Source organism: Morus notabilis, unplaced genomic scaffold, assembly GCF_000414095.1.
Source record: "Morus notabilis unplaced genomic scaffold, ASM41409v2 Scaffold83, whole genome shotgun sequence".
NCBI classification, from domain to species: domain Eukaryota; kingdom Viridiplantae; phylum Streptophyta; class Magnoliopsida; order Rosales; family Moraceae; genus Morus; species Morus notabilis.
The window spans coordinates 302,392-330,265 of record NW_010360797.1 but is presented as its reverse complement, the minus strand read 5'-3'; the positions used below and the strand labels follow the sequence as shown (position 1 = coordinate 330,265).

The window sequence follows — 27,874 nt, the reverse complement described above, 5'->3', positions numbered from 1 at the left end:
CCTTTTTTTTTTTTTTTTTTTTTTTTTTTTTTTTGGGAAATCTTTCAAAGACAAATTTGAAAAGTATACTTGAAAAGAATATTCTATTTCTTTTTCTTGTGCAATCTTCACAGATTTTTTTTTTGTTTCTCGTAAAGGAAAAAATTATAGGGATTTTTATCCCAACCATTTAGCTTTATTCAAATCATCCAAACTTTTATTTTTTATTTTTTGCTGAAGAAAAAAAAAGTTATTGGGATATATAGGGGTTTAATTAACATCTTCTTCTATAATAAATTCATGTTGGCTCTGCTAGAATTAGGAATTTGATCTTCTGTTGTCACATGAATCAATCTTAATTTCCATTCTTTGCTTATTAAAACAAATGCATTATGATGATTTTGAACATTGAAAGCAAACTTTGCTGGATAATTATCATAACACATGCATTGGACCGTTCTACATATATTATAAAAAGATTGTTGAACTTTCCTAGGACGAAGGATCATATATATATATTTTTTAAATTATGGAACTTTACACCTAAAATGATGTGTTCAAGAGCCTGTGATTATTAGTAATGAGATCAAATTTTCAAAAGTTCCTCACCTTTAGTCTAATGATCCTGGCGCCCTCACCCTCATGATCTTCTTTTAATTTATCAATAAATAATTTGGTTTCTTGTGTGTGTGTGTGTGTTTTATTTTATTTTATTTTTTTCTAGTACCACGCAAAAACCTTGGTTCATGTACCAACTCTGGCCTCTAAATTGACAATTCCATGGTCAAAAACTTGCTCTTGGAAATTTTCAACACAAACCCAATTAAGTTTTTGATTGGTTGTGTTAAAATCATCATTAAGCCTTAATAAATTCAAGTGTTCCTGAAATATTCTCCATTGAAAGTTACAATATTGGGTGCGTATACTCTTCTCGAATTTCTAGCTATTGACTTTCACTGTGTTAGAACTCTTGTCCTTAAATTGACATTTTCATTTTAACTACTATGATATGATTTGCATTTATGGTAAGTGTTCAGAACTTATATTTTGGGGAAACATCAATATATAGTATTTGAGACCTTCTCCGGTATACTAACATACTGATAAGTCAAATTTTTTATTCGTTAAATCTACATAAAATTATATAAAAATAAAAAAATTTACAGATTTAACGGTTAGAAAAACCTGACTTACAACTATACAATCTTCAATTTTGGTGTTTTCCTCCAGAAAAATCTAGAAATGAGCAGTACGTGGTTAAGAAAGAGAAATAAAACAATAAAAAAAAAAGATGGAAAGCCAATAATTTCAAACGCACCACAAAAACTTCTGGCAACGGAACTGTGACTAGAAAAACCAGCTATTTAGGGGATTAATTATTAGTCAACTATAGGAATAAAAAAGGAGTTTCTATAGTGTAAACGTTTGTTTGGTACCACTAATTCCAGAAAGAAGAAAAGAAAGATAACATGCAGTATATGGGTGTTGATAACTTGACAATCTTGAGGGAAATAAAGGAGGATTCTAGAGGATTTTTATGCTCCAAATGGACCATTAAACCATCATGGGTACTTTTCAAAGAGAATAAGAAAACCCCATACGTGGGGTGACCAATAGAAGTCAGCCTCTATTGAAGTTGGGTCCAATATTCCAATCCATTATTTTAGAATAGTATAAAGGCATTTATATATGTATATACACAATTGCACTTACATTTTCAAGTATATTTGTAAGTTGGATCTCCATGAGATATGATCTTTTTCCCATCTGATTTAGTGGCAAATTGAGACTGGAGAAAATTTTTTTGAAGTTTGAAATTTTGTTGGGAACCTTCAATGGTGGAAAATTTCCCAATCCCATTTCAAATGTTTTGTACTGGTCCCTTTTGGGCATCACATAATAATCTTTTACTTTGTAGTTGGTTCTCTCTCTCTCTCTCTCTCTCTCTCTCTCTCTCTCTCTCTCTCTCTCTCTCTCTCTCTCTCTCTCTCTCTCTCTCTCTCATATTTGTAAGGAATCTTTTGGCCTTTGACACCTTAACTTTTTCTCAAGTTGAGAGTGCAGCTTCCTCTGCTCCTCAATGAGCACAGAAACACAAAAACATGCAAAGACACTATAGAAGAGTGAAAAACTTTGCATGATATATCCTCTTCTAGTGACCTTTGAGTGGAGTTCCTATTCCCACTTACTTTACTATATCGCGTTAAAAAGACAACCTTTTAAAAGAAAAGGAAGAGGGAGAAAAGAAAAATTAAAAAAAAAAGAAAAAAAAAAAGGTCCATCTTTTTTAGAAATACAAAAGTTATTCCTCTCCCCCACAAGAGAACATCAACAAGGAACCAAGATGGTGACCCCTTTTCATTTCACCCTTACTTTTGAGAGCACACATGCCTCACACAACTTGAATTTTTGTGTGTGTAAATGAGAGAAAGAGAGAGAGAAATGAAATGTAATATAATGATGGGTTCCAAAGCTAGAATGAGTGGAGATCCATTAACAAAGAATCCTCTCTCATAAAATTTTTAACCTTTTGTGGGGAGGGGATAGGATTCCCTTTACTAGCTCTAAATTTACCAGACTTTCTGGGGAAAGTCAACGAGAAAGCTGATCCCTTTGTTTTGTTTTGTTTTTTTTTTTTTTTTGTTTGTTTAATTTTTAATTAACACAACAACTACAAGGGAATCCATTCCCCTCTCTTATGGTGCTTCCCACTTGGGAAGTGATTAAGTGCAATATTGGGATGTCTTTCTTTCACTTGGAAATCATCACTTTCACTACACACCAAATACTAACAATATCTTTTCAACTAACAAAAAAGAAAAAAAAAAGTTTTAAAAAATATATTGCATCATTACTGCTGAAAAAGCACTATCACTAGTGTAGCATCGACCGATTGCATGATCAAATGCGAAACCAAGAAAGGCACAATTATCATAGTTTTTAATAAAAATTGTTAGATACATGGTTAGGTCTGGTTCTTTTTGTTTCGTTTATAAATTTTTAAATTTTTATTATAGACGAATAAGATAGGAAACAACATGACATTGATAATCTTTTTTTTTTTAATCAGCAAAACATTAATATTAGTGGTGTTGTGAGAAAATTTATCGCAACAAAAATTCGGTAGTACTATTTTTATCAAGGCTGAAAGGTTTGGAAAGGGTTGTTTCTAATGAAAATCTTCTTTTAGGCAGCAACTTATAAAATAATACAATTTTAAAAAAAGATTTACAAAATACCAATTTCTGTTCAGATATTCTAGAAAAGAAAATCAGTTCAAACGAAAAGGCCAAAAAAAAAAAAAAAAAAAAAACAAACTAGGATTTACTAAGAAGTTCAGATAATTCTGATATTTATAATCTAAAAGCAACCATGTTAAAATGATCCAAAATTACCTAAATACTATAGGGTCTTTTGCTACTCCTATAATACGACAAAGAAAAACTAAAATATTTATAAAACCATGGAGAAGATTTTGGAACCCTCAAAAACATCATCTTAAAAACTAGGGTTTCCAACGCGCGTAGTTAGGTTATCGCTCTCTTAATGGGGCACAATACATATGATAATTTATATTAAGATACATGTTAGCTTAAAGAATATGACATAAACTATTCTTTAATTTTGTTTGAGTGGAGAGATGTAAATCATGTCACAAAACATATATAATTTAAAAAGTTAGAACGTTATTTATTACGAACCAGATTCGCATTGCATTATTATTAGAGATATGTATAATAATATTGGAGTTTTTATCAAGTAGATCTTTAGTACGAGTGAAATTTTAATTATTAAGGTCAAAATCACACTAAAGTAAAAAAATATGCGAAATAAATAATTTCTATATAAATTGAATTACTAAAACTAAAACTTTTTTTAGTAGTTATTTGCTCCATGCCTATAAGAGAAATCTCCATAATTATAAAGAAGATTGGAGGTTTGTGAAGCAATGCGCATTGCCCACTACTTCAAGGAAAACAAGCAAGGCTATAGCAGCTTTCCTTAATGATGATGTCACATGTATTGATAATGATCAGCAACAAGGTCAAACCTAATGCAATACATATGCATTCACTGGGGTCCATATGCTTAACATCATGTCCAAATATTGCTTATGTGCTAGTCCCTTTCCAACTCTTTTCTTTTTCTTAATTTTTCTTTTCTTTTCTAGGATGATTGCTTCTGTTGAATATTTGCCTTATGCCTTATCCCCTATGTAACATGTTCATATATTTTAGGGAACAGGAGGCAAATGCCAGAGGTATGGATTTGAATTTTTACTCTTTACTTTTAATAAATATTTTTTTAGTAAATAACTATATTAATAAAAATAGTATTGATCAAGAATAAAAGAAAAAAATTCAATCTATACATTTTAAGAGTATTTTTATATATATTATATATACTTATTTTGATATGCATACATATATATTATATGTGTGTGTGACACACATGCAACAAAGGATTTTTTTTTTTTAAAGCTCATGCAATGGTTATTTTTTGTTCTTTTTATTTCTAAATTCTTTCTTTCTATTGTTGGATATCATGAAATTATTGGAATGGATAGTTGGATGTTAGGTTGATGCTTCTTCAAGAGTTTCTTTAATTAGTTTAATATGAGGTAAAAATTCTTCCAGTCCAGCCTGAACTCGACGACTCGAATGAAAATTTCGGGTCGGGCCGACCTAGCTTTAAATAGGAGGTACAGCCCAACCAGCATGCTACGGAGTTTTATAAGGTATTCTAAAAAAAAAATTTTAAAAAGGCATTTGGGTTGGGGAAGGCCCGCTCGAATAAAGTTTTGTGCTCGAATCCTTGGTTTGGCCCGATCCGAAGGTTAGGTCCGAGTTGGGCCAGGGCGAACAGTGACGGGCTCAAGCTGGCCCATTTAGTCTGGTCTAAACTTACAGATCTAAATATGATCCTGCTAAAGCATTCACGTAATGTATCACAATCTTAGCCAGACTGGGCGTAGACAACTTTTAAAGAGAATTAAAGGATGCTCTCTAATAAGTGGTATAAAACTTTGCGTCCTTATTAACACTCTCTAATGCAATGGTAAATTACCAATACTAAATTTAGCATTTAAGTAGGAAAATCACTTTTCAATTCGATGTGATTTTTTATGTCAAATTTAACATATGTTATCCAATCAAGTGTAGCATATGAAAAATTTGACATTTAATTGTTATCAGTTGATATGTTTAATTTTTCATTTAATTATTACAATATTTACATTTTCAAATTATTATAAAGGAAGTTTCTCTGGTAGAACCACAAAAAAATGAACTACCAGTAGTTTTTTATTTTTCAGCCGTAAGATATTTATTAGAAACTGTATGTTCTGCATATTTTTTCAATTTAATAGGATTTTAACCAGATCCAATAGTTAGAAACTGGCCTTATTGGTAGAAAGGCTACCGAAAAATGTCCTTATTATAAAATTAAAAGTTTACTTTTACAATTTTTAAAACTTAACGATTGTAGCAAAAAGTATATTTAACATTTGAAATGTTACTATGCATTGGTTATGAATACACATTTGGCATTAATAATTGCATTAGAGATGGTCTTAGATTCACACATTCTCTTTTGTTTCTTCTAAACTTAAATCAAAAGGGACTTAATTTTAATAGAAAAAAATTGGGGGAACAAAACTTAAAAAGAATATTCAAAAAATTTCTCGTGAGGTTATCCATTGTACAAAAATGACAACTTTAAAAAATGAATGAAAATTGCGGTAAATAACCGTTTTTTGAAACTTGTTTGAGTCATATAACATCTTTTAAATTATTTTGAAGTAAATAGTATATTATTATTAAATAATTTATTTGCAGTAACTAGTAAATAATTTATTTATTGGAGTAAATAATTTATTTATCAGTAAATATACTATTTAGTTCAAACATTTTAACACTTGTTGTTTACTTAAAAAAGTTTCAAAAAAAAAATGTTATCGGTTTCATTCCCCTAAAATAAACTACACAAATTCTTTGGTTTCTCGAAAGTAATTAAATATTCCTATTTACTAAGACAATGACGGAAATATATGCAAATATATTTATTTACCAATATTCACTTACTTTTTACCGATTGTTTTTACTTAATAAATAAATTATGTACCTAATATTTACTTAATGGATGCATTTTCTACCAATTATAGTACGTAGCAAGTACATCACTATCAATATTTACCTATTATCTATTTATTTAATATATTATTTTTTATCGAAGTAAAAATTACACCATACACATATTTATCAAATTCAAATCGAATATAACAATTTTTTTGAAATTTTGAGGAATAATAAATTAAATAGCAATTATCATAATTAATTAGAAATTTTTACATAATAATTATTATAACGATCTTTTTATTTTGGCAAAATATTCTAATTTTGCTATTATTTAAACATGATTAGTTAAAAAAAAAAATCACCTAAGATTGCTTGGTCTAGTGTGGAGGGTTCGGGTGGGATGAGGTTTGGGGAGAGGTTGCGGAGGTTTGATATCATGTTGCATAAGACTTGCAAAATATAGGAGCATAAAGTAAACAGCAGATTTTTAGTAAATAATTAAAATAAATAACATATTTTAAAATTATTTAAAGTAAATAATAATTTACCGTGTAAATAATCTTTTTACGGTTAGTAAAAAGATCTTTTTTTCACGTTAATTTTCTTTTTACGACTGATAAGTAAAGTTTTTTTTCACATAAATTATTTTTTATCAGTTGTAAAAAGATTATTTATGCAGTAAACTGCTATTTATTTTAAATAATTTTAAAGTCTCTTATTTACTTTAATTTTTTAAATTCGGGCAAAATAAAGCCACTGGATCAAAATATGGCCCGTTAACTATTTGGGCTGAGCTCAGTCCATGTGGGTTCGACTTCGGCTTACCCATCGAATCAAGTTGTGCCTCCGTGGCGGCCTGTTGAATTTATCTCTTAACAACAACTGAATTACTGATGCATCACCAAGTTTACCACGTGAATTTATCATAGTCGCCTAGTTTTACTTTACTTGATTATAGACACAAATTATAACCATTCAGATGAAAATTTGCATGTAATCCGATAATTATGTGTTTGAACGAACCATATGAACTTTGTGACCTTAATGTATATAAACAACTTACAAAACTTCCTCTTCCTTTTTATTTTCTTTTTCATAATATACATGAATATTTTTATTGAAATAGTAATATATATATATATATATATAAACAACTTACAAAACTTCCTCTTCCTTTTTATTTTCTTTTTCATTTTTTCTTCTTCTATGTGTAGTTCTTAATCTGTAGTCAGTTCAGTCAGCCGAGATTGAGATTCTTTGCAAGTTGAAGTTAGCAATCCATTGCTTTACTATTAATCAAGCCATTTTCCAACTTAGCTCCACATGTATTTTGCCATTTTTCGAATCGATTAGGTGGTACTCGTGGTTAAGGCGTCCATTGTGCACGACATCACCGAGATTAATTTCGACGTATCCCAATGATTCCTGCATGAAAATGAGCATAAAAATTTCAATTTTCAACACATTATTGATATAGTACGTCAAAAGAATATTGTTAGGCAAAACTTGCAAAATGGTACCTTTGATCTAAGACGAATGCCTGTCCTTTTGCTTAGAACCTCAATGTGGATCTTCTCATGCAAAGGGGGCTCCTCAAGCATGAACTGGAATTCTTCATTCCAGATTGGATCGCGGGCTTTCTTCATCATCTGATGAGACCATGACTTGCAGTTAAGTGAACAAAATTATGGACAGATTAATGCCACTAGTAGTATGCTTATAGAAGTTAATTATGGACAGATTAATGCAACTAGCAGTATGCTTAAGATTATAGACATAATTTTGGCAAATATGAAAACTAAACTACATTTGTGTTTTAACAATTATCTAGAGAGAAAAAAAGAAAAAAAATTTCACCTTTGTCTTCCTTTTTTCTCCTCGAAAGCGAATTGAAGCATAAGGATTGTTGTGATGCTTTCCTTCTACATCCTCAGCCGCCTGGATCATTACCAAGAGTACACCGGCTCTTCCCAAGGCGTCTCCATTTGACATCCTACTTCCCGCGCTTTCCTTGCTTTCACAGCCATTGACATTTCCAGTCAACTTGAAGCTGTCTGTTTTGAAGTGAACATAAGTCAGCTCCACCACAAGTTTCCCTCTTCGCTTCCTGTTCTGAGGATCGTTGACATTCGTGTTCTTGACCAGATCTAATGTAAATTCCTTCGTCTCATTTGGTGTTAGCAGCTTTAGAGGAATTAACTGCATTCCTATTCTGTCATGTCCACCGACCTGCGAGAAAAGGAAACAAGTTCAAGCTCGAACCAGTGTGAAGTATGGCTTGATCTAAACTCCTAAATAAGAAAATTACAAAAAACGAGATTTATGACACTGCATTACTCTTTTGATCCTATTAGCAGAATGATGGTCCAATATAGTTAACAATGTCATGTTATTTAAGAGAACCTCTTCCAATATTTTCACTTTCAAAAACAAAAACAAAAAAATGGAAGTGTTACTAAGCAAGTAATTAGTAATTTGGTTGAACAACTACTGAACTTGAACTGCTAAAAGAGGAAGGAAAACCTTGTCCCAATCATAGACTTGAAACTCAAGAGCTTGAAGCTGCAGGTCGGTGACAATAAGCTTGAACTTCTCATTCCACTCAGGGTTCAAGTTGTTCATGATGACACTAGTTCTCTTTGGTGGCAGCCTCTCTCCACTAAAGCTGAGTTTGACATAAGGATCAGAAGTTCCCAAAATGTCTTTCTTCAAAAGTCTAGCGGCCCGAACAATCTTGACGTGTAGTATTCCTACTGGCTTCTTTGCAGCCACCCTGTTGGGAGATTACCAACAATAACATCTCAGAGAAAAACTCAAAAAGGGTGATTATCACTAGCAAAGATTTTGTTACAAAGAGAGTGTTCATGTCAAATAAAGAAGATATAATGCTACACCAATTTTTTTTTTTTTTTTTTGACCAACTGATGTTTTAAACTTCTTGACTAAAGATATCACGCATTAGTGATATGGTGATAGGAACTTGTTAATTGGTTAGAGAAGTTAGTAGTTTGTTAGAAAGGATGTTATTAGTTAGTTACTGTGGACTTTAGTTGGGGAGGGAATTAGTTAGAGAAGGCAGGGGATATTAAAAGGGGGGTTCAGGAACTGAGGAAGAGGAGGAAAAATACTGGAGTTTGAGGAAGTCTTGGCTTATGCTGAGCAAGGGGAGGTTAGCAGTACCTCGAATCACTGCATTGTAATTCATTCTTTCATTCAATAAAGATTCATCTTTCTCTTCTCAATTCTTCTCATTTCTTGAGAATTGCCTTAGATCTTATCAAGTGGTATCAGAGCACTTTCTTGGGCGAAATTCGGAGAAGATGGAGGGAACATTAGGACGTTGGCAGCAATTAGAGAAGCCAATATTTTCTGGAGAAGATTCGGATGCGTGGATAGCAAGAGTAGAAGAATATTTCTTGAAAAATCGATTTTCAGAGCAAGAAAAAGTGATGTTCATTGAGGAGTTCATGGAAGGTAAAGCTTTTCAGTGGTTTCAGTGGGAGGATAGAAGACGGCCATTTGTTTGTTGGAGTGCATTCAAGATGAATTTGCTTCAACGTTTCAGACCAACACAAAGATTGCTTTCGGAAACGAATATGGAGGTTTGGCCACAGAACGTAGGAATGATTTCAGAACCTCATGTTTCTTGCGGTGGCTCGTCGGAACCAGATTTGGAACATCAAAACCGACGAACGGCCTTAGAGAAAACGCGAAGAGATCTAGAATCGCGTGAGGCCGACGGCACTCCGAGTAATTTTTCGCGGTCTGGTGCGATATCGCTCAGATCTAAGTCAATCTGTACTTTTCTGGGCATGGCTGAAGAGGAATTCGACGGAAGGTTGGATGAGTTAAAGAAAGAAATCAGAGAAACTCACGAATCAATGATGAAGGGAGTTGGGGAATTTAGAAAAAAAAGTAAGGGAAAATTTTGCTCAGATTCGAAAGATGATGGAAGAACAGAGGCGATTCTTGGCAGCGTCAGAGATAGCGAAATCATCGACGGTGGAGGTTAGGGAACCAACGTCGGCGTTTGAGTGGGGAATCACGGCAGAGCAACGTCAGAAATCATCGACGGAGGAGACACAACCTGTGTTAAGTGTCGATTTTGAAGATTCTTGCGGAGTCACGGCGGAATCGGGTGTCTATGGGACTGGGTTTCACGATTCCGGTCCGATGGGTTCCTATCTTCATGCGATTAGGGTTGGGGTTAGCAACTCCGGCAGGATAGGTTCCGATTTCGGCGATTTGGAGACTGCGTCTTGGGATTTAAGGACTGGGTCTTTGAATTCAAGAATCGTTAGGGCTGATTTTAACGCAAATTTGACTAGGTCTTCGTCTTCCAGCGTGATTGGGATTGGGTCAGGGATTTTCAGGGCGAATTCCAACAAGGGTTGGGCTGGGTTCTGAAATTCCGGCCGGATTTGGATTGGGTGCCGAGATTCTGGCGCAATTGGGGCTGATTTCTGCGCACTTGGGGATGGGCCTCCCAGCACCAGCGTGTTTGGGGCCGGAATCGGGAATTTAGGCGTGAGTTCTGGTGAAATCAGGGTTGTTTCTTGGTCTGCCTGTGTGGACAGGGCAACTTTAGCAAGGTTGGGCCTGGACTTCCTAATTCCAGCAAGATTGAGGCTAATTTTGGTGCGATTGGAGTTCACCCTCGAAATTTCAGCGAGTTTGGGGCTAGGTATGCATAAATTGGTGTGCCTGGAGTTCAAATTAGGAAGTTCGCAAATGGCAGACTTGAAATTGGTGGGTTTGCAACTTCCAAACCCAACGTTTATCTGGTTCACTGCTTTAGGACCCATTGTTGTTGGGATCGTCGCTACCGAGTTCATGGTTCCAAGCCTCTCTGTTGTAGCCTTCGTCACCGCTGAGCTTGACTCTCCTAGAGTCAATGCTCCATTTGACGTTCCAAGATTCAAGCTCATCGATATGGGAAGGAAGTGGAGTCATTCGGCCGTAATTTCTTGACTTACACCTTGAGGACAAGGTGTTTGTTTGGGGCGGGAGTAATGATAGGAACTTGTTAATTGATTAGAGAAGTTAGTAGTTTGTTAGAAAGGATGTTATTAGTTTGTTACTGTGGACTTTAGTTGGGGAGGGAATTAGTTAGAGAAGGCAGGGGATATTAAAAGGGGGGTTCGGGAACTGAGGGAGAGGAGGAAAAATACTAGAGTTTGAGGAAGTCTTGGCTTAGGCTGAGCAAGGAGAGGTTAGCAGTACCTCGAATCACTGTATTGTAATTCATTCTTTCATTGAATAAAGATTCATCTTTCTCTTCTCAATTCTTCTCATTTCTTGAGAATTGCCTTAGATCTTATCATATGGTTTGAAAAATATGTGGTTAAAAACGCTTTTATTTTGCTTTGAGCAAAATTTGGTCCCAAATAGAGGATACAGAAATGATAAAGTGTGGACAAAAAAGTAATATAGTTTCTAAAGATGACATATCCTAGCCTTATAAACTTACGTGGAAGCATCAAGAATAGGCAATTCAAGAGTTTGGGGCCAAAGGTATAGTCTTGCTACTTGTTTTTTAATAGTTTCCTGAAATCACCAAGAACAAGTAAGATGTAATCTAGCAAGCGAAGTTTGTTAAACAATTATATGATTGAAATAAACAATCCTACCCATAAGAAAACTATTGGTGTAGCACCTGAACATAGTGATAGAGACCAGGTATAGCCATGATGTCCCCTCCCATTATTTTCATGCCAAAATCAACATGAGGCTGCACCAATAAAGGAACCATTATATATGACAATCTGAATTTCTTCGGAAATTCACAATCTATGTGATATTTATCAATCAACGGTGCTATTGAGTATCGGTGGTGTCGGATATCATTGATGTCATTATCTTTTTTCCTTATTTAAATAAGCGAAAAAAAGAACATGAAATACACTCTTTGAAGTTTAGAAAATTGTACTACCTTCTCCATCAAAGAAATTGCGATGCTTGCGAAACAAGGAAAGGTGGGAACCAGAGGTTTTAGAGTTACCCGTAGAGCAGCAAATATTTGCAGATCCACTAGCTGAGAATTAGCATAAAAACAAAGGAAACGCAACAAAATTTCATGAAAACAACTAGAATGAATCACATTCTTCTCTGTTCTAAGGACTTATCTTCTAACCTGAATTTTGAGTCTTAGAGACAACAATTTCAATGTCAAAATTATGTTGGGATTGCCTGCCCATCGAAATACAGGATCCATGACTAGCTCTTGCTCATTAGTGTCATACACTTTCAAACCTTAAAATTTCCAAAAAGCAAATCGAATAAAGGATAAGAAATGTATATACTCATGAAGAACTCTTACTTTTGCTTCCCTGTTCATTTAGGGATAACAATACATCATCAACATTACCATTAATTATATTCAAAGTATTCCTAATACATTTTGTTTCTGTTGAATTTTTTATTACACAAGAGTAAATAGATGACACACAAAATAGACTCACCAGAAACAGTAGGAGGAAGAGTTCCAAGACTTAGAGCCTCAAACTCGATTTCTTCGATACGAAACGTCCCAATGTACTTTTCAAATATAGGTTGTGCCATGCTTCTTATCCTAAGACAAACAGCCTGCAATTAAACATACTCAATCCCAATTTTATAATTTTTCTCTCTTTTTTTTTTTTTTTTTTCAATGCAAAAAAAAATAGTTTCAGGATCACCTTATTGAGATAAGGCCACATTTGCAAGATGAACTTATTTAGCCAGTCTACCTGCATTTGGAAGCATATAATTAACATTTAACAAATTACAGTTCATATAAATGAATATTTTTCTATCTGAAAACAATGAAAGGGAGTACTAACTCGATCATAATCAGGGTTTTTCACCCACATTGGAATTTCGGGTAAAATTTCTTCCAAAGCTGCTGTGTCTAATTCATATAGTGGTCTTACAACTGGATCCTGAAATATGAAAAATTTGAGCTGTGAAAGTAGTCAAAGAAGAAGTAGACTCAAAACTTACTGTTTTATAAAGGGCATTTGACTTTGTCCGAACTCTAAAATAACGGGAGTTAAAAAAATTCCCAATATCCTAAATACAGCTATTTAAAAAACAAAAATCCCAATATCCTAAATACAGCTATCATATAAGCTGAAAGATGGCACTGTACTACATTTTTGTGTCCACCAATCTCAGATCAATAAAACAAATAACTAAAAGAAAAACAAAATTAAGAAAAAAAAATACTTGCAACTATAGGTAATTTCAGTTCCAATGGCGGTGAGCTGGGTATATGAGCAATCCACTCCGTAAAAAACGCGTCGGATAATAAGATTACATGTTCTTTTCGATAAGATTTATGTTTGAATTAGTCCCACGTAATGGATAGGATATTTAGAATAATATGCTTTGCGAGAAATATATATCCCACACTGAGCACTGAGATGTATTACCTTCTCGGGATCATCACCCAACAAAAAAAAGATAACTTTTTTTTTTTTTTTTTTTTTGCTAATGAAAAAAAAAAAAAAAAAAATTTTTTTTTTTTTTTTTTTTTTGCTAATGAAAAAAAAAAAAGAAATACTTGCAACACTAACTGGGTGTACAGTTCCTATAATCTTAAAATCATTCTTTCAAAATTCCATGAACAACAAAAACGACCTTATCATAATCTGAACATTCATTCAACCGCTACTAAAATGCTCGTGTGTGTATGTTTGGAATGTAAAAACGAAAACAAGAAACATATGCATACATACATATACATATACATATACATATATAAATATATATATATAAATTGTACCTGCACTTCATTAGGCTCTCTGTAAATGAAAAGGAAGAACCCCACCAAGAGTCCACCACAAATTCCAACTCCAAAACCAAGAATTCCCAGCAAACTGCTCATAAGAGCCATATTCTTAAAAACTCCAATAAAGTTAATCTGATATACTCTTCTGATACAGTACACAAGACCCAAAAAATACAAAATAAAAAAAGAGAAAAGAATAAGAGCCTTGGCAAATGGCAGTAGGAATTTGATAAAAACAATGATGGCAAAGAATAAGAATTTTCCAATGAGAGCGCCAAAATAGAGATAACTCTAATAGAGCTTGTCGTCCACTTGAAAACCAAACACGCCAAGCAAAGAAAACATTATGATGTAGTTACGGAAATTTAGAGGTATTTGGTTTTTGGCTTTTTGACGTGTGCAAATTGCAATTTCTTCTGAACTTTCCTTAACGATGTCAAATTTTCAATATGTGATAAGTTTGCTTTTTAAACACTTTATTTGTGTTAATCTCTTATGTTTTGGTAACATCTTAATATATGGCCACTCAACTACGTAAATACCATAATATAGAAGGTTACTTTCCTTGATAAAAAAAAAAGGTCAGTTCAAAAAAATAATAAAAAAAGGTAACAAAGTTTAATAAAACCAGATTGTTCAATTGATTATTTTCAGTAAACAAAGTTTTGTTAGGAATGGTAATTAATGTTGTTCTTCCCCTAAAGTTGAGGGTAGAGGGAGTAATTCTACATTCACTTTACAATCTTGAGGTCGTAGGTTCAATTTTTTTTTTTTTTTTTTGAAGAACAAAATCAAGCCTGAAATTCAATGTGTGTGTGTGTGTGTGTGTGTGTGTTTTTTTTTTATTTTAAAAAAAATCAATCTGTTTTTTAGGTAGACAAAAAAAAAAATTTATTGTGGAAACATTCTCTTTTTTTTTTTGGTTGAATATTCTTGATTTTAAAATTAAATATTGGAAATGAGTGTCAATTGATAATGTCAACAAACGTGATTTGTGATTATTAGTAAATATTTTCTTTTTATTATTTTCCGGTTTAAGAGATTTCTAGTATTTTTTTTTCTCTTTAAATATGGTATGAGACCTATGACTATCAAGATCCGAATCTTAATGGACGTTGGTAGACATTCACAGAAACCATCAATTCTCTTCTAGTGTTTACTAAAAATAAAAATAGAAAATATATTATAAATTTAATTACTAAAATGTTTACAATTAAATAGTCATTGGTTTATAATTTAAAAACTTATTAAGAGCCCGTTTGGTTGGAGGATTCATTCTCTGATTTAAATCATGGTTTATGGTTTGCTACAGTATTTTCTTTCACAAAAAATACACGTAAATCGAAAATAATTCTAATCTCATAATTATAATCCATGAACCAAATGGGCTAAAGAGTAATATAAATAAATTTTGCATTTACTCTCTCTAGGGGTTTTTTTTTTTTGGGCGCTGCTCAAGCTTTGTGAAAGGCTGGAGACCATCCTCGTCTTCAATCGGGCTACGGGACTTCTCCCTCATTAATGTGGTCTCAGGGTGCACGAATCTCGAGGACGAGGTTGAGATGGGGATTTGGGTGCTAGGAGGGCGCTAATGGTGGGTTTCCGACCACCTTTTATAGGCAGACTTCTTCTAGTTATGATGTAATTTGGAGTATCCATTCCTTTGGTGTTGCGTTGCCTCTAGTATGGTGTGGGTCTCGGTGGGTGCTCGCGCTGACGATTCGTGCGTCTTTCAGTTTAATGTTTGGGGTTTGTCAATGGTTTCTTTCCTTTAGTCTTGACATTAAAACTGTGGTTCGTGTTGCTCGAGACTTTTGCTTTGGATTTAGTTTTGATTTTGATGTAATAAAAGCAACGTTTATTCCACCATTTCAGCGGTTTTCTTTTATCACCTCACCCTTCTACAGTGATAGTAGATCTAGTTTGTTAGGTTTGATCCTATGTAATGTTGTTAGTGACTTTAGTGCGTTAGGTCTTTGGTTTTAATCAGTTGATTTTATCCAATGATTGTAGTAGTTTTGTCAAATGAGCTTTATTCTCGCTTAATTTTAATGTGCCGAGCGAATCTTTTCTCATTAGGTCTCAGTACTCGTACTTGCATCTAAAGCCCAATTCGTCAACGTTGGCAGATATACTCTTTTTCTATGGTCGAATACCGTTGTATTTGGTGATTATTTGCAACTATAACCGAATAAAAATTTTCAGTTAAATAGAGTTACATTTATTTACTTTAGCATACAATCAATACCAAGGATATAATCAAGTTTGACACTCTCTTTTCTCATTTTCTATATGATACGGGGTTTCACTAAACTCTCATTATTTATTTTTAAGTAAAGACATGATTAAATGAGAAAGAGCACTAATCTTATCTTTTCCTCTCTCCATTTAGGAAGTAAACACGTCGTTAATGTAAACAACGTATGAATATATATTTTACATATCCGTATCAATGAAAGTTCCACAAATTAAATTTTCACTCTCTCTAATTCTCTAACAATCACCAACAAGCTAAACATTTAACCGCCGATCACAATTATCTTTGTTGTAATATTTAGTTGAAAGCCATGAGTGAGATATTAATAGACATTTTTATTCCCTTTACCACAATTTTCTATTTTTATTGTTAATTTGATTGATTAACACATGTTAAGATTCCAGAAACAACAAAAATAATTTTTTCTACAAAAATGAAAAGAACTAAAAGTGTTTTTTGCAGATCGTGGCCATCTTAAAAAGTAAATGTGATCGCAAATCTTTGTATACCATGATAATATTCACAAGAGAATAAAATCTCTGCTTATTTTATAAATATATGGATTGTTAGGATTTTCTTAACTGGAACCAACTAATTCACACTTTGGTCTGCATTACTTAATTAATTCATGACCCTTTAATTTATATTCAATTGACCATCATTTTTTTTTTTGGGTGGTAAATCAACTGACCACAATAAAAAAAAAAAAATAGTAAACAATATAATAATAAAAATAAGTATCTGCTCAAGGTGCCAACCGGGGAGACTGTTTGCTTTGTGGACAGATATGAAAAGCGTTACTTTACAAAAAAACATAATTGTTTCATATGTTTGACGAAAAAATCAACAATCAATAATGGACTGGTTACTTTATAAATGCTTAATCATAAAGAAAAAGAAAAAAAAAGGATTAAATCATCATCTTCCTAGTACAAATCTAGGCCAATCGCATTATTCCAGTTGAGCATTTTCACTCGTAGATTTCATAAAAAAATATCGTTTTTAAGTTGTGTCGTGACTTATATTATTAGTTCGTAATAATATATCGTTTTTATGTCAGCACGTGAATGCATGAAATGGTGGGATAATTATTTATTATTTATTATATTATTGTTACTATTAAATTATTATTTTTTGACATATCGTGATGAGAGGATATTCTTTAGTTTACCAACCGCTTAGAATTTTATACATGTATAAATGTGAAGAAGAAAAGTTCTCGCTAAAGCACCTAATTAACTAATTTCATTACGAGCTAGAAAAATTAGCGACGTAGGTGCAACTCAACTAATGAGGTCGAGCTAATAAAAAGATGTTGAATTTTAGAGGGGGACAAAATACAAATTTATAATTTTTATGTCCAAAGTCAAAAGAAAAAGAGAAGTTCAGATGGGCAACCGTCCACTCTCGTCCATGGGTGGCTCCGCCCCTGTCACTATACTTATCTAAGTAAATAAATCTTGAGTCTTGTTCAGTTCACCGATTTAAATTTTTAATTTGAATTCAGATGTGATTTTATGTGAGAGTTTTTAACTGTAACAAAAAAGTTAAATGTGACTTGTTGTGAGAGCTTTTAATTATAACAAAATTGAAATTGAAAACTCGAATCGGTGAAATAAAGATGCCTTTGTCTTACCAGAATACTAATGTAAACCACTTTTTTTTTTTTTTTAATACTAATGTAAACCAGCCTAAATCGTTACTTTTACGACGTCTTCTTTAATATCATGTAATCATGTTTCGTCACATTTTTCACTTGTTCCTTAATTTCTCGCGTAGATCTTAATTTTGAAACTTGAAAGTCAATGTGACCCTATGCATTTATTATGTTGTTCTATTATTTTGTATGATTTGTCAAACATGTAAAGTGAACAAATACATATTGTTGTGGTTAAGATTAGCTTAAAATTAAAATATGACTACAGCGACATTTACAACTATGAGATTAAGAGAGGAAAAATTCATGTTATACTTTTCACTTCTATACATTATATAGAAGTACATCGCTAGATAAAGAATATGTATTTAATTTTCATTGCTTTATAAGTGTGAATTTCACTAAGAAAAGAAAGAACGATTCTGTGTATTCCCGTCCAACTCTGTAAAGATAAATCTCTCTATTATCTCTCTTGTTCCTTTTATTTGTTGAAAGAAGGAAATACACTAAGATTTGAGATGAATTAAAATTAATAGGTCAATAGTTTACATAAGTTAATAAATAGGCCAAATTATTATTTTCGTCCATAACTTGTCTGGTTATGAACCATAACTTGACAAGTTTGTCCATAACTTATCTGATTATGAATCAATCATAACTCGACAAGTTATGGCCTATTAATTTTTATAACTAAAAATTAGCCTATATATTTTCTTAAACTTTTCTTATTGGCCTATTTTCTACTATTTTGCTTTGTTTGTTTACACAAAAGTTTACAATACATTTAAGCAAAACCACTCTTTTTGAAAAACTCACACTTTAGCATCAAATTCCCTCTCTCCCTCCATTTTTTCTTTTTTTTTTTTTTTCAATTTCCTCTATTGAGCTTGGCATCTGAGAGATGATAAAAAATAAACAAGTAAGAATGAACCTTTCTTTCATGTACATGAAGCACCTTCTTTGCAGCCTATGAAACCATTACTTGCAGAATGTTGTTCATTTTGTATTAGTATTAACAAGGCCACTCTAAGCATTCCGCAATCCAATTTCTCAAACCGTAGTCCATCGCATCTCGACATGTATTGTTCCGTTTTTCGAGTTGATCAGATGGTATTTCTCATTGATCCGCCCGTTGCTAACGACGTCACTAAGATTGATTTCCACATGGCCCAAGGATTCCTACATGACCAAAAAGATAATGAAGCATTCTATGGTGTATGGAGAAACTTGTAGTCCAAGCAACAAAGAAATTAGCTATGATGGAAAAGGGGGAAAAAAAACACCTTTGATAGGAAGCTTATGCGTGATCTCTTGCTGAAAACCTCAACATAAATTCTCTCATGCAATGGAGGTTCCTCAAGCATGAATTGGAATTCGTCGTTCCATAGTGGGTTGCGAGTTCTTTTGATCATCTGAACAAACCAAAATGTATAGGATTATAATATAGTGAATGGAGATAAGAGAAGAAAAAAGAGGATACAATCTTTGCATTGGTGAAAGTCCCAAGGGCTACTCATGTTTGTCTACATTATAGCTAAAATACAAAAGGCAAATCTAAAGAGCTTAAATAAACCAAACAATGAAACCTTCACCTTTGTTTTCTTCCTTTCTCCTCTAAATAGGACCAAAGCATAAGGGTTGTTGTGACTTTGCCCCTCAACCTCCTCCGCTCCTTGGAGCATAACCGAAAGCAAACCTGCTCCACTGAGGGCTCCATCATCTGACGGCTTGTCGTCGCTACTTTCCTTTCTTCCATACACAACCAAAGGTCCACTAAATTTGAGGTTGTTTTCTTTAAACGGGACAAAAGTCAGCTCAGCCTCGATTTGGCCCCGTCTCTTCTTGTCTTGGGAATCACTAATATTTGTGTCCTTGAGCAAATCAAGTGTAAATTCCTTTGTCTCATAAGGGGTCAGCAGTTTCAAGGGAATTAACTGTACTCCCAACCTGTCATGCCCACCAACCTATGAAGAGCAGAAAATAATGAGAATCAATTATACTCATTGTAAATGCAAAAGTAAGCTATTCAAAGCAACCTCCCTACTTTTTCAAACTTTATAGAAGAAAGGTGTCTAGAGATACTACAAGTAATTAAACAAATAGCTAAAGAGCAGATGATAGTTTTGCATTTAGTGCATTTTTGACAATCCTAAGCTAATTTTTTGGAACTTGAAAAGAGCATTTGAACATAAATGTCCATCAAAACACATCAGACTCAATCAAGTGTGTGTTTCTTGTTTTGTCCCTTTTTTAACTTTCTAAGTTACCGAAAAAAGGGCAAGAGGTAATGAACCTTATCCCAGTCAAAAACTTGTAACCGAAGAACTTGAGACTGCGGGTCCTTCACCACGAGTTTGAAGTTTTCGTTCCACTCGGGGTTCAAGGTTTTCTTCTTGACAGTGGTTTTCTTTGCTGACAGACCTTCACCTGTCAAGCTGAGTTTGACATAGGGATCAGAAGCTCCTAAGAGGTCCTTCTTCAATAGCTTATGAGCTCGAACGACATTCACACGTAGTATTCCCACAGGCTTCTTTATTGCCAGTCTGTAATAGCATAAAGATAATATTATTCTAATTCCTTGTTCTCCATTATCTGGCACAGTGATATGAACTTCAGATCATATTAGAATGTCCAATGTTTGGGACACAAAAGAAAAATACTTGGAAATTGGATATTCCAAATAAACTATGCAGAACTCAAAGTGTAACCAAAAAGCATTATCTTTTTAAGTAGAAATATAAATCTTTAAAGAGAGTGATCAAATAAACAAAATCTCAAGGAAACTTACGTCGAAGGATCGAGTATAGGTACTTCGAGAGTTTTGGGCCAAATATAGAGGCTTGAGATCTGCTTTTTAATGGTCTCCTGTAAGAAAGTAACATTGCCAACCGAACCGAGTCATATTCAACCGGGCTTTGAGGAACTGTAATTCAATTTCCAATTACACAACTCTAGCTAATTACATTTTGATCGAAACCCAACTCCGAACTGTAAAAGTATTACCGGTGCAGCACCTGAACAAATCGATAGAGGCCAGGTATAGACATGAGATCCCCTCCCAATATTTTCATTCCAAAATCTACATGTGGCTGCAAATAAATCATTACAAAAGAGCCATATTTTTTTAACCACTCTAGAACGCAAGGAAAAAAAACAAAAAACAAAAACAAACTTTGCAATGTGTAGAACTAGATGATATGCTTACTTTTTCCATCAAAGACACCACAATGTTTGAAAAGCATGGAAAGGAAGGCACAAGAGGTTTCAGAGCAATCCGCGCAGTTGAAAATATTTGTAAATCTACTAACTGTTAAAAAGCATATCAGCATTCCAAATTAAATGAATTCATTTTGCAGAATTTAAAGGGAAAAAGAGAAAAAAAAAAAAAAAAAAAAAAAAAAAAAAAGATGATGACTCTTTTCTTAATGACTTAATGCGTTATCTTTAGGCTATTCTGACCTGAACTGTAATTCTTAGAGACAACAACTTGATCACCAAGGTAATGTTGGGATTCCCAGCCCATCTAACTGGCGTTTCCATGACTAACTCCTTCTCATTTGTCTCATAGGCTTTAAGCCCTGCGAGATAATCGATTAACCGACATGAGTACGGAATTGTAATATTTGCTTAAATGAAGTATAAAGTTTGATAGTTGTCACTATAATTATGTTTTCTCCAAAATTTCATGAAGGCGTTATTTTATGACTTCTATAATATTTTCCCACAAATTAGTATAGCCTGATGATAAGTGAAGAACTTGTTGTTACTGACAAAATTCTGTTATTCCTGGAAATTTTGTGAATATGGATCAAAATAGACAATACTTATACTTGCTTCAACGAGGTTCTCGTGTCTTGTGATCATTGCTTACAAGTGTTTAACAAACATATGATCAAGGTTTGATTGGATCAATTATATTTCAACAAGATAAAATTCAGCTTTGCTTGGACTAATGCAAACGCAAAAGTAATGTTGCAATTATAAACTAAGATGCAAGTCACGCAGTAGTTATAATCAATGAATTTTCATACGAGTCATTCTAAAACAGGAATTCCCACTGCCAGAAACTTGACAAAATCTCTTGTCCCTGAAAGCTGTTTAGTATACAAGTTTAAGTGAACCTCAGACTTGAACTCGATTGTTTCGCTTAAACTGTTTAGTAGACTTACCATATAGCAGTGGTGGAAGATTTCCCAGACTTAGGCTCTCAAACTCGATTGTTTCGATCTGGAACTTCCCAATGTACTCTGAAAATATAGGTTGTGCTGTACTTCTTATCATACCAGTAATTGCCTGTAAATAAAATGAACTCAAGCTCACAAATTTAAGTAAGAGATGAATGTTATTTACAACTCACAAAATCACCTTGGAAAGGTAAGGCCACATCTCCAAGATTACTTTATTTAACCAGTCCACCTGCACCATTGAGAACATAATCAACATTCGAACAAAAAATTAAATAAAAATTAAATAAAATAAAAATTAAAACCGTTGAAATTAGCGAAAAACAATGTTGTAAGACAATTGATAGTGATACTAACTCGATCAAAATCAGGGTTCTTCACCCACAAAGGGATTTCAGGCAGAAGATCTTCCAAAGCACTTGTGTCCAACTCATTAAGTGGTCTGACAATAGGATCCTGTGGAATTAAGGGTGTCAAGATTGCTAAATTTATGCACACAAATTGGACTTGAAACTTAATTCATTGTCTTCTTTTGGCATATTGAAAAAATCAATTAGAGTTATTATATGGTATTAGGGAAAAAAAAAAAATACGACAGAAATTAGGAGGAGCAAGAAATCTCACATCAATTTGCAACCATTTTAAACTACATATATATTAAATGGTGTTCATCTTGTTTCATGGCTCTAATAGCAAAGTTTGAAATTTCTTTAGTGAGTGAACAACCAGGGATATTGAATCTTCAGAAAGTTTGAAATTTCTTTAGACCAATATAACCAATTAAAGCCGAAGAAGAATCAAATAGAGATTATTATATGACAACACAACACAAGATGACACCAGAGGTCAGGCAACGAACAAATCATCAAAAACTTGATTGAAAAAAAAAAAAACAACTAATTTCCTTCTAAATGATCTCCCAGATCATCACTTTTGAAAACAGACAGAGCCATAACTCATTATGATATTATATATATATATATATATATATATATCCACTTTGAGTTTCTCTACATTTCTTAAGGGTGTATATATATATTCATTCATTTGTCACACCCTTAAGAAAAGTAGAGAAACTCCAAAGTGGATATATATATATATGTATATATATATATATAATCACAATTCAAACCTTTTCTCCTACATAATATTTGAATTTCTTTTCAAACCTATGAACTCTGAGATTCTGAATGATTGAAACATAAAATACCAAGTTCACCATTCAAAACATATTGGTATTGCTTATCAAACAATAACCAAATAGCTATAATATACATATGTGTGTACATATATATATATATATATATATAGACAGCGAGAGAGAGAGAAAGAGAGAGAGAGAGAGAGATGCATATATACCTCAGCTTCATTGGGCTTGGAGTAAATGAAGAAGAAGAAACCCACCAAGAGACCAAGAGGAAGTCCAATTCCAAAACCAAGAATCCCCAAGAAGCTGCTAAGAAATCCCATGTTTTGAAATCCTCAAAAGCGTCTTCTCGTTTAGTTAGTTTTTTTCTTTTACGAAACCATCAAGATTCAAGAACATGTCCAAAAGAATCACGAGTTCATATCATGCACAATAAAAGAAAGAAAGAAACAACAACATTGGCAGATTTTGGCGATACAATCCAAGCCTGGTTGCCTCGGGAAACGCCAATGAATAAGCTCCCAAACATGAATAAACGAAAACCGATTAAACAACTTCACCAAAAAAAAAACAAAAAAAAAAAAAAACAAGAAAAACTGTTTGTACTCTCTCTCAGATTTAGTCACGGTTTTGCCCTGTTTCTCTCGTTACGATGTTTTAATTGTAACTTCCTATAAAGGATCCGATTTAATACGAAATTACTAAAATAACCTTGTGTTTCAGCAATTTGAAGAGTCTAAACTCAAAGTCTAAACTGATGATTACAAAATGGATTTTCTACCCTCAAAAAAAGAAAAACAGAAAAGAATTTCTATTTAAAAACTTTTTAAAATATGAAACTACCGTAATACCGTTGCGTTTCTTCTACATTTTGGTCTCTAAACTCTAATGCTTACAAATAACAAAATGGCTTTTCTATTAAAAAAAACTGCTTACAAAATGTGAAATTACTGAAGTACCCTTGCATTTTTTGTACATTTTGATTAGTCTAAACTCTAATGCTTGCAAAATGGATTTTCTATTAAAAAAAAAAAAAGAACTGCTTACAAAATGTTAAATTATAGAAATACCCTTGCTTTCTTCTACATTTTTTTTAAATGGCCTGTTTCTTCTACATTTTGAAGAGTCTAAACTCCAATCCTGACAAAATTGATTTTCTATATAAAAAAATGCTAACAAAATGGATTTCCAATTCCAATCTCTAAAAAAGTGTATGGCTAATAATGCCGTATTGGCCAAGATCTGAACCGTTGGTCAACATTAATCAATGAGATCAATATGAATCCTACACCATTAAATGCTCTGTACTTAATTTAGGCATCTATGTTTGTTTATAGAGGTTGCGTGTCATTTTCAAGCTCTTAATAGGTCCAATCTAATAATTCTAAAAAATTATATGATTATATGTGATAAATGGTTTTTTTTTTTTTTTGTTCTCAACAACTTTTCCTTTTTTTTTTTTTTTTTGTTGAGAAATCAACAATTTTTCTATATATAGTAATATACTAGTCAAAAGGCTGCGCGTTATTGTGAAAAAAGTTATTGTATTATATAAAAAATTAAAAACTTTTATAGTATAAGATTAGTTTATATATATACATATAAATATATTTATATAATATTCTCTTTAAAAGTTTTTTATAATGTATTATAACTTTTGTTTTTCCTTTTTTTCTTTTGTTGTTCTTAACTGTAAAATACAAATTTAAAAAAAAATAATTAAGAAAGTTGAAAATCATTAATTATGTGTAGTGTAAATTAAAAGATTTAGAAGTAATTATATTACCTGATTTGTAGGTATTTTTTAGATGAGTCTGTTACTTTGGTTCATAATTGAAATGATAAAAGATCGTTAAAATATATATTTAAAATAATAAATGTTGATTTTTATTGATAATTAATATAAATTAATAAATACAAAATAAATAAATAAATAAATAACTGAAGACAAAAGTGTACTATCATATTATAGGATAGGAAAAGACCCAAAAATCTCTGCGCAGAATGAGAGAAGAAAGGAAAAAAAAAAAAAAAAAAAGACAAACTCGACGATTCAAATTTAAAGAGGTAAAATCAGCATTTCACTGTATATTATGTACAGTAAACCATGCCTCTTCTTTTTTATGATAATGTGTGTTGTGTGTTGTTAATCAGCATTGAACACGATTAAGGGTTCGTTTGGTTGGAGGATTCAAACCATGTGATTCGAACCATTTTCGATTTACGTGTATTTTTTGTGAGAGAAAATACTGTAGCGAACCACGAATCATGATTCGAATCAGGGAACGAATCCCTCTACTAAACGCTCCCTAATATTCATCCTGCAAAACGCGAAACTTTAATACAAATTGCCACTAAGATGGTTGGAACTTGTGATACCGAATATTAAATATTAAAATTCCTTCAAAAGATATTAAAAATCAAAATTAAATAAATGAACAAATGTTCTGTTTCCTTCACCTAGAAAGCAACGGAAAAAACAACTTTATTATTAATATTATTGTTATTATTCTTTAATAGGTATGAAAAAAGAAAAACCATACCTTACTAGGAAAATAAAGTTTTAAATGTTAGATTTTTACTAATTTTATTGAATTACTTTTTGTTTTAATCTCACATGATCCAACGGTTAAAATTTATGCCACACGGATCAAATATTTCCTCAATACCACAGATTCTCAATCTGACTAGAATTTGTTTTTCGTTGTTGTCATGCATATCATTTCATTATATATTATTGTTGTTGTTATTATTATTATTATTATTATAAATGCAGAACAAATAAAAAAAAAGAAATATTAACGTCAATCACTTTATCACTCTCTACTTTCTGCTATTGTCACGTGGCATCTCATTTTCCTAAAAAAAAAAACCATAATTATAGATATTTTAATTTTAATTACGATACTGCCACTCATTTATTTTAACCTGTAAAATCTGGAAAGGCTTTCTTTATCACTTATTATTTATTTACCATCCTTTTCCTTTTTTCTTTTTTTTTTAAATGGTTTTTCTCTACTTTTTACTCTTTAAATAACGTAAGACTTCGAACCCATCTTAAAACTATATATAAAACGTGTTGTAAAGGTTAAAAATATGACCTGTATAATATATAATATATCCAATGTTACATTACTATAATTATACATGATGTATATAAGATAATGTGCGTGTAAATATATATATATATATGAGTAAATGAAAGGTCCAACGATTTACGAGAAAACAAAACGTATACAACCATATTTAAAGAGGAAAAATAAAAAAAATAAAAAAGAAAAGGAAAAAAAAAATGTATCAATGCATTATAAACTAATACATAAGTAATAAATATTATAATGGCAGTTTTGATATATTAAAAAGTGGCAAAGTTGTAACAAATGGATAAAACAATAATCTATGATTATGCTTTATTTTTATGAGGAATTGAAATGACATGTGGAAGAAATAGAAGTAAGAGAATGAGAAATGGTGGGCATATCATTTATGTCAGCTTGCATAGTTGCTGTAACAAAAATGGTCCCAAAAGGACCACCGATGAATTAATTGAATTTTTCATAGTTTAATTTTCAAAACGCGTGGAGAATTGGTGGGCATATCCCAAATACCAATATCATAAGCTTTGACTTGTACGCAAATGTAATAAACACATTTTGTGTATTTATATAAAATGTGTTTATACATATGTAATATATGTGATTTGAGGTTCTATACCATTCTCAGAAAAAATATAAAAGTAACCCTTACAATTATTCTTAGCTATCTAACTGTTGAAAATTTGTTTTAATTTCTAACTCCATCTTTCCATTTTTTTTTTTTTTTTTTTGCTTGCACGTTTCTTTTAAGGGATTCCTATATTAATCGTTCAAATCAGAGTTGGTCTTTTTTTTTTTTTTTTTTTTTTTTTTTTTTTTTTTTTTTCCTTTCTCTGAAATCAGAGTTGCCTTTAAGTTAATTACTTGAATAGAATGTGTTCCCATCACTTGAATTATGAATTTAAAAATGTTTAATAAATGTTTAAATGTAGTCTTTAAAGCTTAAGTAAATGGTTTTAATTTTATTAAATTAGAAGAAAAAAATTATTTTTTTTAAAGAATGACTTTTGCAAATCAGTTGATTTTTGATCAATTATGTTGCTTGATCTTGATAAATCATTAATTAATCATTGTTTTACTATCATATGTATAATTTATCGATTATGAATCACATAAATTATTTAAGAAATTGACATTTTTCTAAAAAAAAAAATTAAATACAAGTACAGACGTTTACAAAAGACCATACTTTTTTTTTTTTTTTTTTTTTAAATAACAAGTCAGATTCCGTATATCTCGTGTTTTAAATCAATAACAGATAAGAAGCATTTTTACTTTTTTACAGCTTTGCAACATTTTTTAAAATCTTACCAGAGAGTTAAATTCACATTTCAGGGGGGGCGTTTCTGAAAGGTAAGTTAGTGGTAGGGTGGGGGGGGGGGGGGGGGGACGACAGATTTTTTTTTTTTTTTCGTTTTTTGAATATAATGGTTTTAATTTTAATATAATATGTATGTATATAAATTAGATTTGATTCTCCTTAAATTAATAGTTCTCTATATTTTATTAGGCCGTGAATTAATTTAATAAACAAAAACAGTTACATATACATACATATTAATATAATCTTGATTAAAAAAATTTTAACCCCCTATCAATAAATCCTAATTCAGTCACTAATTCTATAAAAACATTTCATAATTCATAAACTTTTGTTACATTGAAGGTATAGCTTATTTTGCTCGTCTCAAAATGCCCATGGGAACG

General features: G+C 32.0%; 2 protein-coding genes across 3 annotated transcripts; both read right to left on the bottom strand.

Annotated features, from left to right (window-relative positions):
• Positions 1 to 7,242: 7,242 nt before the first annotated feature.
• LOC21395483 (synaptotagmin-3) lies at positions 7,243 to 18,689 on the bottom strand. Its single transcript, XM_010097384.2, has 13 exons — positions 18,673 to 18,689; positions 13,822 to 13,972; positions 12,878 to 12,976; positions 12,734 to 12,784; positions 12,518 to 12,641; positions 12,190 to 12,308; positions 11,989 to 12,090; positions 11,713 to 11,787; positions 11,527 to 11,603; positions 8,580 to 8,829; positions 7,914 to 8,285; positions 7,577 to 7,705; positions 7,243 to 7,481 (listed from the first exon to the last, which is right to left on the bottom strand). The coding sequence occupies exons 1-13, from the start codon at positions 18,687 to 18,689 to the stop codon at positions 7,353 to 7,355; spliced, it is 1,695 nt and encodes a 564-aa protein (XP_010095686.2). The 3' UTR covers positions 7,243 to 7,352.
• Positions 18,690 to 18,776: 87 nt separating this feature from the next.
• LOC21395482 (synaptotagmin-3) lies at positions 18,777 to 23,509 on the bottom strand. 2 transcript variants are annotated; one of them, XM_024165125.1, is made up of 12 exons: positions 23,285 to 23,509; positions 22,283 to 22,381; positions 22,107 to 22,157; positions 21,911 to 22,034; positions 21,201 to 21,319; positions 20,947 to 21,048; positions 20,756 to 20,830; positions 20,530 to 20,606; positions 20,035 to 20,284; positions 19,334 to 19,705; positions 19,025 to 19,153; positions 18,777 to 18,920 (listed from the first exon to the last, which is right to left on the bottom strand). In XM_024165125.1, the coding sequence occupies exons 1-12, from the start codon at positions 23,393 to 23,395 to the stop codon at positions 18,792 to 18,794; spliced, it is 1,638 nt and encodes a 545-aa protein (XP_024020893.1). In that variant the 5' UTR covers positions 23,396 to 23,509; the 3' UTR covers positions 18,777 to 18,791. The 2 variants fall into 2 exon arrangements, with proteins under 2 accessions (XP_024020893.1, XP_024020894.1); XM_024165126.1 differs by lacking the exons at positions 22,107 to 22,157; positions 22,283 to 22,381; positions 23,285 to 23,509 and having other exon boundaries at positions 20,745 to 20,830; positions 21,911 to 21,980.
• Positions 23,510 to 27,874: the final 4,365 nt, after the last annotated feature.

Excerpts from the sequence above, each read along its gene's own strand:
- LOC21395483 (XM_010097384.2), bottom strand. Across the intron at positions 12,642-12,733 it reads TGTGGCCTTATCTCAATAAG|GCTGTTTGTCTTAGGATAAG; the intron begins GTGATCCTGAAA and ends GTTTAATTGCAG. Across the intron at positions 12,091-12,189 it reads CTCTAAGACTCAAAATTCAG|CTAGTGGATCTGCAAATATT; the intron begins GTTAGAAGATAA and ends GCTAATTCTCAG.
- LOC21395482 (XM_024165125.1), bottom strand. The coding sequence starts at position 23,395 with ATGGGATTTCTTAGCAGCTTCTTGGGGATTCTTGGTTTTGGAATTGGA. Across the intron at positions 22,382-23,284 it reads CCAAGCCCAATGAAGCTGAG|GATCCTATTGTCAGACCACT; the intron begins GTATATATGCAT and ends TTAATTCCACAG. Across the intron at positions 22,035-22,106 it reads TGTGGCCTTACCTTTCCAAG|GCAATTACTGGTATGATAAG; the intron begins GTGATTTTGTGA and ends TTTTATTTACAG.